The sequence below is a fragment of the Sporothrix brasiliensis genome, assembly GCF_000820605.1.
Source record: "Sporothrix brasiliensis 5110 chromosome Unknown Cont19, whole genome shotgun sequence".
NCBI lineage: Eukaryota > Fungi > Ascomycota > Sordariomycetes > Ophiostomatales > Ophiostomataceae > Sporothrix > Sporothrix brasiliensis.
In genome coordinates, this window is record NW_024467138.1 from 45,386 (window position 1) to 59,301 (window position 13,916).

Sequence of the window (13,916 nt, forward strand, 5' to 3'; positions counted from 1 at the left end):
ACGATATTTATAAACAAACGTTTTAAACAAAAACCACCCACGAACACTCGTCGTTACCTATTCACCGTACAACTATACGTATACTCTATAAAAACTACGACGTTAAATAGTATCTTTATTTTAACCGTAAATAAAGATATTTATTTAAACAACGACGTTTAACGATAGACAGTTTAAACACGTTTAACACTCCCAGGCCTCGTACTACGTCGGTGGCCGATAAACCGGACCACTATACGATATAAGAGATTATAAGGTAACTCGTACACGAATTAACGGACTATCGTATATAATTAAAGGACTAACTATAACTTCCGATACTCCTTACCCGGACAAGAGTAAGGAGATTAAAAGAGGTTACGAGAAGAATTAAAGCCTAGTTTATCGAAGGGAGAGGATAATTATTATAATCGATTCGTGACCGAAGGCTACGAATTAGGTGACTAGGCTTACATAATAAGGCGCGGTGTGGCTGGTCCTTAGCTATACACTAGCGCCACGTTAGTGAAAAAAGCCTTTCTCCTTAAATAAGAGGACTCCCTTCTTCCCCTTAAGAAGAAGGGGTAAGAATTAGTCTCTGTTACAATACACACCTACCTTCGCCTTCGAAACTAATGCTTTTCATCAACTAATCTATTATAAAGACTTATCCTACAATCACTTATAATATTTAGTTTATACGAAAGCTCGCCCTTCTTCGAAATAAATATAATTTTAAAGATAAAGGCCTTTTCGTTATAAAACGCTCCGTTAAAGATTATATAACGTAAAAAAAACGGTTTATAAACGTAACAATTATTCGTATACCGTTATAAAGTCCTTTATTTAAATATAAATTCCGTAATAGTATAACCGGTACGTTAACCTTTAACGTTAACTTACCCGTAAGTATCGAAGAAAAACGTAACGACTATAACACCTCGGGAGACGGTTAGTACGAACCGGGTTTTATATCTTCGATTATATTATAAGATCGATATAACCGTTTTACGTCCGGAAATATATTTAAAATATCTTAATTCGTATCGTTTATTAAATCGTTCCGTATAGTTAAAATATACTTATTTTTAAAAAGAGTAATATTCGTAACGGTTTATTATAAAATATATAACGGGTAAACACGTTTGTATAAGTCTTGTATAAAGAAGACGTGGGTGATTTCCGGGTGTAGTTTAACTGTTTTATACTTTTCGGGATTATATAGTAAAGACTATAGTTAAAGTAAAAAGGATAGGTTCGGGTCGTTTTAATTACGTAAACGTATATTTTTTATTAAACTTAAAATAGTTAACTCGTTTTAAAACGTAAACGACCGTAACGTAAGACTTACGATCTTCGAATACGTTCCTTTTTTTTTAACGGGGAGGATTTATATAAAGTCGTCACCGAAAAGTACGGGTAAACCGTTAAATAAACTATTATAATTACGAATATCTTATAACTGTTTATTTATAGTCTCGAAATAACGACGGTTTTATATAAGCACCTCGTTTTAAATAATTAAACCCGCCTCTCGAATTAAACGGGTTAATATAGTTCCTTTACCGAAGTTATATATAAAAGTACTCTCGATTTTAATTAAGATTTTAAAACGTAAGTGTAACGTACGACCGTTAAATAAAAAACGGGTCGTAATATTAAACGAAGTAACGTAAAGTACGATTTATCCTTTAAAACGGTAGTATACGGTTAGTAACTAGTATAAAAACGTTTTATCGGTACTTACAAGTCTTTATAAAAAGAAACGCGTATTCGAAGGAGCCGACTCGATACGGTCCGTAATAGTCTTAAAATATAACCTTTAACCGGAGTTTAACTATACCTCGGTTATTACTACCGTAACGGTCTACTCTTTATAGTCGTAACGTTCCTTTATAAATATAAGACACTTTATATTAAGATATTAATTAAGTTAAGGTGTAAAAAGACCGAAATTATTTAATGATTTTCCGTGTTATTATAATAAACCTTCGAGGAGAAATAACCCGTAATTTAAATAAGGATTACTAAAACTATTCGGAATAACCGACGATAAAGACTAATCGGTTATAATACGACACGGTAAGTTATCGTATAAAAAAGATTAAAACTACGATTATAAAGTATTCGGGTCCGTAATAAACTTAAACACTAATTTAGTTATAAATATAAAACGTACGGCCGTTTCGTTTCGAATAATAGTTGTTTCGGTTAACGTATAAATCGTATCGTTATCGTTATTTAATAAGCCGAGAACGTTATAAGTAGCGTAGAACGTTTTATACTCGACGTTATCGACTATACGAAGGTGTATAAAGGATATTACGTTTAAAACGTTATAAAGTAAAAGCCGTAGAAAATATATTTCGTCGTACGTTTCCGGAACGACCCGTATACGACCGATAATATAAGTGTTATTTTTTCTTAAGTACTACTCTTTACCGTAAAAAGTATATTTATTCGAAAAGTTTTAATATAATACGTTCCGGACCTTTTCGTACCGTAAATTATATTTAAACTATACCGTTAAAGTCGTTCCGGCCTTTTCCGGTACCTTTTCTATCCTTTATATCGTCTCCGTTAAAGTTTTTAGTTAAGTCGGTTTAAAAATCACTTATTAATTATTCGAAAGATAAACCGTAAACCGTATAATAGTTGGTCACTCTTAGTATACCGGGAACTCGAAAATATACTACACTACTTCGTAAGGACTAATATAACGGTATTTCGTATAAAGCCCGATTTTATCGAAACGGTTCGGATTACACGGGTTTCGGGCCTTAAAAACGACCGAGGTTATATCCGACCCTTTATAAATATATTTATAAATGTATTTTATAGTATTTATAAAACCGTATACTTTTATATTAATATATAATTTATATTATAATAATAAATACGGACTATAAAAAACGACTTATTTATTATTTTTAATTCTTTAATTATTACGGGTCGTTACGGTATAAACCCGTTTACGTCGACGACGGTAGTATAAGTAACCGTCTTTATTAATAATTATTTCGTCCCGAAACGGTTTTAAAAAATCCTTAAAATAATAAAGACCTTAACCGGGTTTCTTTAACGGTTTTATATAAGACGTAAACGTATAGTTAAAACCGTAAAGGTTGTGTATTATATTTCGGGTGACTAATTCGTATAGTTCCGGTTTTATTTCGGGGTCGGGAATTTCCGTAAAAATAACATTATTAATATAATACGGGTTTAACAACCTATTACGGTTTATAATAAATAGAAATAATAAAAGATATATATATAAAAGACCGTGTTTTTAATACTCGATCGTATATATTAAACTACGAAACTCTTTAAAAATCTACTTATTCCGGACTTAATTAAGTAAATCTTACGTTTATTTATTAAATACGTACGTAATAATATTAAAATAGTTATAAGTATTTATTCCGGACGGGAGTTAAGTAAGTAATTCGGGACTATTCGGGTTATAAGTGAATATAATAAAAAACGACGGTCGGTTAAATATACGTATAATAACTATAAAGTCTTCGTAGTATATTATTATAAAACGGTCGTTACTAATATACGTTACGGGTATAATCGATATACGTCTTAACTCCTTAGTTATAATTTCGTTCCGTTTTAGTTAATTTAACGCGGTACGTAATATATAGTAGTACTCCGTTAGTAGTTTCTTTTAATTCGTTTTAATTTATCGGACCCGTTCTTAATCGATACACGTTTATATATCTATTAAAAATTGTTAAAATAAACGGTCGTAAAGGAATAAGATAATATTAAACCGGCCTTCGCGTTAATATAAGTGGTATCGGGCCTATTTCGTTAACGTTAAACGAGGGTTACTATTATTCGATCCGTTATCGAATGTAACACTTTAATAAAAGCCGATCTTTTTACGAAGAAATATTAATACGTATATTAAAGGGAAATAAGTAACGTGGTTAAAGTTAATATAAGTGTAACGGGGTTAATTCGGGTCTTTCGACTTTAAAACGATATCGTAAACGGACTATTTATTATATTCGTATAAAATTAAGGCCGTAACCTCGTTTAAAGTAGGTGTATTATAACGTCGTTAGTCGTTACGTTTATTAATAATTAACCGTATTTAAGGATTTAAAAACGTAACGGTTCGGGGGTTATTTTCGTACGTTAGTCGCTCTTTTACGTTCTTATAAATAGTCGTAAAATAATTATATTCGGTTAAAAACTAGTTAATCTTAATTAATTCGTTTATATTTAAACCCCCGTCTAACACTTGTTATATATATATATTACAGACTTTAACGGTCATTTACGTGTTTAAAAAGTAATATTATATAAATTAAGGAGGCCTATTATCGACTAGTTGTAACGGACCGGTGTTGTGGTAAAGTGTGCCTTATATCTAGTACGTTATCGGGGCGTTACCGACCGTACTACACGTAGTCTAGGTCGTATTAATCGAAGTGAACGAAAACACACAATTATACTTCCGAATATTATTATAAAACCGTTTTATTCGAGTAGTGTTAATTAAAATAAACGGAAATAGTTAAAAACGTAATTAAAAGAAATATAATAAGAATAAAACTTATATATTAGTAGGTTTATTAAGAACTCGAGAGGGTTTAGTAAGGACTATAATACGCGCCTTTTAACGTTGTAATAAGATTACGACCCGTCTCCCTTTTAACGAATTATCTTATAATACTAATAAATAAGGTTTATAATAATCTTAAAACGAGGGTTGTTTTAAAAGTTAAATACGGACCGAAACGTTATTAAAAGTAAAACTTAACGAGGTAAACGGTGTAGTAAAAACGTAATAACTACTAGTGTCGGTAAAATAGTCCGTAAAAGTGGTGAGTTCGTTTATTACGGTGTTAAAAAGATTAAAAAGGTATTTAAAAAAAGAGACGAAAAAGGTTATAACGACTATTATACGACTTGAAAGGAGATAAAAAGGACCGAAGATATCGAGAAAGGAGATAAAGAAGCCCGTTTTAACTATTACGGTTATAAAACACGTTAAAGAAAAGGTAAATAAAAAGGGAAAATAAAAAAGAGAGTGGTTAAAGTAAAAAAGGAAGAAAATAGTTATTACGGTTATTACGGTATAATAAAAGGGACGGGATCTTAATAAATCTTAAAGTTAAAAATAAAACGTTACGGTAAAAGACCGGTTAAAACTAATTAAAATATATTTACTATATTAGTGTTATAAAAAAAAAACACTTATTATAGTAAAAAAAGGGAACTATAATATATTATTAATAATAAAAGTAAAAGTAATACACCCTTTTTCAACGCCTTTATAACTAAAACAAGTCTACCACGACCGTTTACGGGTATAGTTAATAAAAGAAGAAACTAGAAAGGTTTTCTTATACTTAATACACTTTCGTATATCGGTTAAAACGGTTTAAAAAAGAAAGTCTCGAGTACGTCGGTTCTTCGAGGTAGTAGTGTAGTTTTTATAAGTCCGATACGGTTTAATACTTAACCGTTCCTTTACGAAAAAAGTAGTAAAAAGAGTATATTTATATATAAAATATATCCGTAAAGAAAATGTAAAGGTATTTTTTATCGTAACGGTATAAAATAAACGATAAGTAAAATAATTAGTAATAGTTCGTAAAAACAGTTAGTAATATTAAAGTACGAATATAAATAAACCTAATTTAAACACGAAAACGCGACCAAAAAACACGACGGTTAAAAATAGACCGACCTATAAAAACGGACCACAAAACCCCCCTCCGACGAATAAAATCGATTCCACGTACGACGTTAACGAAAAAGTGGAGCAAAAAAGCGATTCTAACGAATAAGAGGGCTCAAATAGGCGAAAAACTAGGGGCCGTTAACGTGACGGACCAATCAGACTACAACAATCTGCGCACTCTCCAAACAGCCAATGAACGGAGGGTATTCGGGAAAAAGCGGGCCTCAACGGACCAATAGGAGGCGGCTCTCAAAACTTCTTCATGGTACCTTAAGATTTCATTGCAACAAGCTTTTCCTGATTCATAAAGAATTGTCCGAATGCCAACGCATTCCATACAAATAGAAGCAGACAGCGACTGTGCATGTGTACTTTTGTCTAGGATGTCTTTAATTCAGTCTTAAACTTCCATTTGATTGTACACAACAGGAATCATCTCATATTCCTTCGTCCTTTGTCCCATTGCCCCTTTCCCCGATCCCTTTCCCTCTCATGCCCGTTCCTTTTGAAGGTAATGTTTCCTTCCATCTAACGCTGCTCCATTCTGCACATGCTCTGATTTATTATCACATTGCAATCATGATGGCCACTGATGCTGGCAACATTTACCAGTCCGAGAGGCTGTTGCTGGGAGCCAGGTCGGTGACGGCACCGTGGCTCGCATCGCCAACCAAACGGGCGTACTTGGCCAACACGCCACGGGCAGGGATTAGTGGCTTGGGTGTCCACTGATCACGGCGGGCGCGCAGGGTCTTAAGGACAGCCTCGGGGTCTTCGTCCTCCTCGTTGTTGTCGTCGGTGTTGCCGACCGAGGCGAGCGAGCCGCGCTCCTCGCGGACGTCAACGGTGGCGACGACATCGATGCGGTTCCTGACGGCATCAATGCGCACCAGGTCGCCGTTGCGGACCAGGCCAATAGGGCCACCAGTGGCGGCTTCGGGGACGACGTGGCCAACAATGAAGCCGTGGGAGGCGCCACTGTAGCGGCCATCGGTGACGAGAGCAACATTGGTTAGTCCGGCACCAATGATGGCGGCACTGGCGCTGAGCTGCTCAGGCATACCGGGCCCGCCGCGGGGGCCCTCGTAACGGACAATGAGGACCAGGTTACCCATGTCGGCGCGAATGCGGCCCTGGGCTAGTGCAGTGTTAAGTTCGTGCTCTTTGTCAAAGACGCGAGCTGTGCCGGTAAAGCGCAGACCCTCCTTGCCAGTGATCTTGGCGACAGCGCCACCAGGAGCAAGGTTGCCGCGCAAAATGCGGATATGACCGGTGGATTTGATAGGGTCGGATAGCGGGCGAATGATAGTCTGGCCTGGGTCGAGCGAAGGCCAGGCGGCGCAGTTCTCGGCCAAGGTCTTGCCTGTCACGGTGAGGATGGAGCCATCGACGATGCCAGCGGCAATGAGAAGTTTGAGAACGGAGGGCGTGCCGCCTATCTTGTACAAATCCTCCATGTAGTACTTTCCGGAGGGGGCAAGATCAGCAATGAATGGCACGCGGTTGGAAGAGCGGTCAATGTCGTCAATGGTCAGAGCAACGTCGGCGGCACTGGCCATCGCCAGGAAGTGCAGGACGCCGTTGGTGCTGCCGCCGAGGGCCATGGTGATGGACAGGGCGTTCTCAAAAGAGGCACGGGTCAGCAGGTCGCGCGGGCGGATGTCACGCTCCATGACGACCTTGATGGCGGCGGCGACGTTCTCGCATTCGCGGGCCTTCTCGGGTGACACGGCCGGGAAGGATGAGCTGCCCGGCAGGCACAGGCCCATGGCCTCGATGGCCGTGGCCATGGTATTGGCCGTATACATACCACCGCAGGCGCCGACGCCAGGGCAGGCGTGGCGTTCAATGTCCTCGAGGACATCAGAGGGCGTGGGATCCACCGAGACGTCTTTGCCGTTGGCAGACGGATGCTTGACCTTGCAGCCCGGGGCGGCGTGCAGCCGGTCATAGTTGTAGGCGCCGGCAGCCTCATAGCAGGTGCTAATGTTGATTTCTTTGTCAAGCAAGGACGAGTGGCCCTTGAGGATGGTGCCGCCGTAGATCATGATGAAGGGGCGGTTATGGCGGGCTGCGGAGATGATGACGCCTGGCATGTTCTTGTCGCAGCCAGGGATGCTGACGTTGGCGTCGTGATGCTGGGCCGAAGTGACGGTCTCAATGCTATCGGCAATGATCTCACGGGTCAGCAGAGAGAAACGCATTCCCTCGCCGCCCATGGTGATGCCGTCAGACACGCCGACGGTATTGTACTGCCAGGCGAGCATGCCCTGCTTCTCGACACCCTTTTTGACGATCTTGCCGAGTTCGAGGAGGTGGGTGCTAGCTTGTCAGTAAGTCTAATAAAAGAAGAAGACGATGTCGATTTTGATGCGTCAAAACTCAACTGTTGACTCACTTGCACGGGTTGCCTTCCCACCAGACAGTCGCGATACCAACATGCGGTGCATTCTTCATCATGTCGCGGTTTGGCACGCCGGCGGCGTAGAGCATGGCCTGGGCGCCCGGGTGGTCATGGCCACGGGTCAGATTCTGAGACCAGCGGTTAAGGGCGCCACCGGGAGCAAGGGCATTGAAGTGAGTGTAATCGCCGGGTTTGGGGAAGCGGCTGGTCGTCGAGTCGGCAGGTGTGTCGACAAGCTTGTCGGCTGAAGAGCCGTTGCCGTTGTTGGCCGCCATTGTGAGCAGCAGAGTGCTGATCGTGACGGGGATAATTTTTAGTGTAGATGTGAAAATTTGAAGAAGATAAGAGGTATGGAGATGAGCGGGAGGAAGAGAAAATAAAAGAAAATAGAGTAAAGAGGGGGAGAGAGAGACGAGAGAAAACAAGGGGGGGGAAAGGAAGAGAGTTAAAAGGTCTGTGGAGGGGACAAGGAGATGAATGAGGAAGGGTGAATAGTTTGCTGCTCTGCACAAAAATTGCGTTATGGCAGTAGTGCTGGGCCGTCTGGCTGAACTCAGATTCTTCTCGAATTGTTGTCAGATTGTTCTCAGATTCGTGTGGAGTTGACGTCAAGCCGGCCCTATACCAATATTCTGTGATGTGATGTGAATCGGAATGTGAATCGGGGCGTGAGTCGGCACAGCTGCCCAAGACAACGGGACGTGGTACAGTCCGAGCGAATACAGTGCAGGCCGATGCAGGCCGTGGTCGTATTGAGTATTGATGGCGTCCTCTTCGACTATTGTTCGATTCTTGGTCGAGGCCTCTAAAACGGTCAGAAATCCCGACCGGCAGTGGCCTGCAGGGAAGTGGGTTGTATTGTGTGGTATTGGCCTTGGGAGTACCGAAAGCAAAGAGTTAATGTATTTCGGCGCGCCGGCTGCAAACCAACCATGTTCTTGACCTCGCCGTCTGGTTGGATGATACCGTTAAGGGCTTTAAGAGGTGTTTTCTTTTATTTCGGTATGGTATCTCTTGCTTATCGAGTTCGTGTCTTTTGTGTGCCTTTCCCGCCAATTGTTTTCTCAATAATACGTTCCGCCCCTTTCCTTCCTTTGTATCGGGTCAGTCTCCACCTGGCTACGTCGTTTGCTGCAGGTCGGAAAAAGGATTTGGTGGAAAGGCACTAAGAACCAAAGCGAGAAGAGGAATGATGGTAAAGAAAAACGAAAACGAAAAACAAAACAAAAAGAAAGACCAGAGATGTGGTGAGGAGTGCCAATCGCAAGTAGTAGCGAAGAATAGTAGACAGAGGAGGAGAAGAGAAAACGAGGAGCAAGGGAAGCCCGAAAATGAGGAGTGAGTAGGAAAAGCAGAGAAGAACTCCTCATCCGGACATCACGGAGAGCGAATCGGAAGCTCGAGAAAGTCGGTGACGGTGGCAGGGTGTGGGAATAGCAGGCTCACAACGGTCGCAAGAGGGGACAAGACGGCGACAAGGAGATCGCTGCCAGGTAAACTTTCTTCCTTTTCACTTCTCTCCTTATTTTTTGGTCCAGATTTCAGTCTCCAGACCAGCCCACGCTTGCCTAATTCAGTATCGGAACCATGCGGCCCTGGTGGAAGGAGCCCGAGCCATGGCAGCTAGGCCAGGGAGGTGAGCTAGGGCCGGTAACTAGTGGCTACTTGGAAATGGTGATTTTGGTGACAGCTGCCAAGTATCTCTGATGCGGTGAGGGGCCCGAGAGAGGGATGTAGGAAGGAGAAGCGGAAGAAAAGGGGACTAGGCCGAGAACTTAGCAGGCGGAGAAGTAAAAGAAGCGGAGGCAAGTGCGAGGCGCGAGTCACAGGGGCACAAGCAAACCAGGAAGGGCCGGACGTCATACGAAAATAACAACTGGCCGAGGGTCGGCGCAATGGGTTTACTGCTGGCTCGCATTTCCAGTGGAGCAGTACCGATGCTGGTCAGTGCTTGGGCCGACGCACCAGGAAAGACCACGCAGGGCCAAAGAAAAGCCGGCATAGAGTGATTGCGTGTTGCCAACGTCGAGATGAGGCTATGAAACGCGACAAGCAGGGGCAGAATGTAAACAAGGCTGAGAGTTGCTAGTTCCTAATTGGGCAACTATGTCTGCCTGCATTCTGTGCCCTGCTGCTTTTGGCCTGGATTGGAAAGGCAGTAACGGCATCCCACGCCCAGAAAGAAATCCATCCCACGCCGCCTCCACGCGTCCCCACGCAAGAAGCAGACAAACTCCCTCGCGCATTCTGCCTCCCACTCTGCTCTGCCTCCCACTCGATCTCCAACGCTGTCTCCACGCAAGTCATCCCGCACTGACTACTAAGTGGTATATGGGGGCTGGTCTGGGGTAAGGCTGCGTGGAGGCTTCTCTTCGACGTCATACGACTTATAACGGGCATATCACAACATTGCGGACAGATGCAGAATACGACGTGCATCGTTGAAGACACGATCTAGGTAAGAAATTGCTGGTTTTTTAATCCACTAAGGTCATCATCGTCACCGTCATCGTCACCATCATCGCAACCACACCGGTACCGTCGCATCAAAACCACCGTCACCGTCGCTTGAGATAATGTTACAAGGCGCCGACCGCCAAAGAGGAGAAACGGGAAGAAACAAAAGGTGGGGTATGCAGACATGCGGAGAGAGTTAGAGCGCAACGTGAAGGGAATAAAGACGAAGAAAGGCGGCAATGGGGCAAGTTGCTCGCTTGAGGAGTCGCGCGCAGTCATGGAATCTTTAGGTCATCACTCGTGCTCCAGCAAAGACAAAACAAAAAAGAGAAAATGGAAAGGGACAAAAGAGAAGAGAAATGAAAAGATAAGAATATTGTTTGGGGGAGGGGGGGGCGGGGGGATGTTGCAATCGAAGAAGCGAAGAAGAAGAAAACGAAAAAGAGAAAAAGAGAAGAAGAGAAGAAGAGAAAAAGAGAAAAGGAGAAAAAGAGACGAAGAGACGAAGAGACGAAGAAAATAGACTAAAGCAAATCAAGCTCACTGGCGAAACAAACAAAGAAACATCAAGCAAACATGCCGACCGCAAAACGCCAGATCCTAGAAAGCAGACCCTGGGAAACAGACATCGTAGAGACGTACGACCACTCCCAATACACACCAAGCACAATAGACCGTTACGCCACCGGCGGCACAACCACGCGCTCCTCCTCGAGTCGTCGCACCATCTCGCGCTCCTTGGGACTGCGCGGGTTGGCATCGATGCCCAGGATCGACGAGATGCGTGTCTTGTCCGCAGCAGCCTGTGTGCCCTTGGCGCCGTAAAACGCCTCGCGTTCATCAGGTGACGTGTCGGGCGTCAGCGGTGTACCGTTGGTCGCCGTGACAGCCGTGACTGTGGAACCAGCCGAAGACGACGTCGACAAACTCGGAAGACCGCTGCCACCCGTACGCCACGCCTGCTCCAGCACGAGTGGGTTTGATCCGCGGCCGTACTCGCCCGCAATCGTCGACCAGAACGAAGTCCGATGGCCCGCGTACACGGCGTGCAGTCGGGCCATGTCGACCGGGTGGTGTGGCCCCGTCGACGACAGTGGCAGCGGCGGCAGTCCGCTGCAGTCGAGGCGCAGGTTGGGCATCCCTTCTCTGCTGTCCTTCGAGTTGGCGCCGGGCCGGGGCGTGGTGGCACTGGTCGGTGTGCGGGTCGAGAACGTGGCCGCCGGCAAGAGAGGTGCGCTGTGCGGCGGCGCTGTCGAAGCATCGCCCATGTACGAACCGTTGCGGCTCGAAGACGACAACGACCCAGCACCCGTCACCAGAGCCAGGGTCATAGACACAGGCTTAGGCAGGATCGTGGGCAGCCGGGGCGACGACGTGTTGTGGGTGCTGTTGCTGCTGTTGCTGATACTGTTGTGGGTATTGCTAATGTCGGTGTTGATGCTCGGCAGGTGGATGCAATGGCCATGGCTGTGGTTGTGGCCGTGGCCCTGGCCGTGGCCGTGGCCGTGGCCGTGGCCGTGGGGCATGCCGTGAGAATTGTGGTGGCTGTGTATGCCATGGTGATGCGCGTGGCCGAGACCGTTGTTATGGGCATGGCCGTGGCCAAAACTGCCGGAGCTTCCCGGCGGCGACGGAGTGGGCGAGCTCTGTCCATGGCCATGGCCGCCGTGTTCGTGTATCGGCGAGGGCATGGACGCCGCCAGGATCGGCGAGTGGCCACCCGTCGATGATCCCGACGAGACACTCGTCGTGCGCTTGCGACGGTTGCTGCCGTGGCTCAGCTGATGGTAATGGAGCCGGCACGCGAGCTCCGTCTTCTTGAGATGTGCCGCAATGTGCTTGTATGGCATCTTCTGCAGACGTGTCTGGAGCAGGTAGACTTCCTGGGGGTCGTTAGCAGAGGCTGGTTTGAAATCAATGGACTTAATCAAATGGTACAATATAGAAAACGCACTTCATCATCACTCCAGGCCCGGCCACCACCAGTCGACGACGGCTTGCGGTTCTTGGAGATGCCGTACTCATGTCGGTCCATTGCATCAGACGTCGGCGTGTACGTGGCCGGCGAGGCCATTTGCAGAGTCGGAGACATCGTGGTGATGATATCGGTGATATTTACGAGATATTTGTCTTGGTGTGAACCAAATCGACCAAGTAACAATATCGAGGAGGCGAGGTGAAAAGCGAAAAAAATATTGAGATATGAGCCGAATCGTGGGAGCAAGAAGGGGCGAGAGAAGAAATGCAGAGTCGAGATAGTCCAGATATGAGCTACGCGAGGCGGTCACTGGTCGAGGCAGGTAATCTCTGCGGGTGGATGAGTACGGTCGTACGAAAGAAACGAAAAGGTTCGCGTTTAGACGATGAAAAATATCCCGAGAAATGGAACAGTCGTGAAGTTGAGAAGTTGAGAAGTCGAGAAGTCGAGAAGTCGAGAAGTAATACCCAGGTCACACACACAAAATGGGGAGGGAAAAAATGCTGTAAAACGAAAGGAAGTGTTTCTTGTGTCTTTTTAAAAGAGTGGAAGGCAGCCAAACCAGTTGGACGGTGAGAAGGGAACGTCAAAAGTTTAAAAGAAATAAAAAAAGTAACGAGGGTGAGTGACAAGAAAAAAGGCCAGCTGCTGTTGTTAAAAAAGAGGGTTAGAAGAAGTGAAGTGAAAGAAGAAAGAAAGTCAGAACACACGCAACAGCGCCGTGATCGAAAAAGAAGAAAAGGAAGAAATAATCTCTTAATCCTCAAGGGAAAGAGGGAAGAGAAAAAAAGAAAGGAAAGAGGAAGGGAGAAAAGAGGAACAACAGGAGGGCAACGTGCCGGGGGGGGGGAGCTCAAGTAATAAACCAAACAAAGAGGACGACCATCTTCCATCCACTGAAGCTCACAAGGAGAGTACACCAAGGTACGCGAGACCAGGCCAGGCCAAACCAGTAGGAACAGGAACGAGAACAAAGAAACAGGCCAGGGTCACAGTAGAGCAGGGGGTGACCGGCAGAGCAATGCGCAAAATGAAAGGAGAATAAAACAATAATGTAGGTTGTAGAATAAAAGAATGGCATCCAACCCCATCCCATACTTTACGACGTGCATGATGTTCAGCCAAAGCGGCAGCCACTTGGGACGGATACGGGGGAGGAGAAGTGCGAGGGGGCGGTTTGGCGCCGTTTGGCGTGGTTTGGTGACCATTTTGGTGGTTTGGGCTTTTGTGGTGCTGACGGTGCCAGGGGCAAAGGACACGGCGGAAACGGAGACATCCAAAACAGAGGCATCATGATTTAGTGAGTGGTGTATGTCGTACGACGTGTTATTCTTTTTTCTATCTTTCCGTTCTGTTACTTTGCAATGCTAGTATTCTACACTTTCATGTCCGTT

The 13,916-nt window shown here is 44.6% G+C and overlaps 2 protein-coding genes across 2 annotated transcripts; both read right to left on the reverse strand.

Annotated features, from left to right (window-relative positions):
- Positions 1-6,288: 6,288 nt before the first annotated feature.
- On the reverse strand, positions 6,289-8,362 carry SPBR_00330 (dihydroxy-acid dehydratase; the record flags this gene model as incomplete). The annotated part of the gene is made up of 2 exons (XM_040758649.1): positions 6,289-8,005; positions 8,082-8,362. The coding sequence occupies 2 exons, from the start codon at positions 8,360-8,362 to the stop codon at positions 6,289-6,291; spliced, it is 1,998 nt and encodes a 665-aa protein (XP_040617798.1).
- A 2,859-nt stretch (positions 8,363-11,221) lies between these two features.
- SPBR_00612 (uncharacterized protein) lies at positions 11,222-12,636 on the reverse strand (the record flags this gene model as incomplete). Its single annotated transcript, XM_040758931.1, has 2 exons — positions 11,222-12,427; positions 12,499-12,636. 2 exons carry the CDS (start codon positions 12,634-12,636, stop codon positions 11,222-11,224), a joined length of 1,344 nt encoding a protein of 447 aa, XP_040617799.1.
- Positions 12,637-13,916: the final 1,280 nt, after the last annotated feature.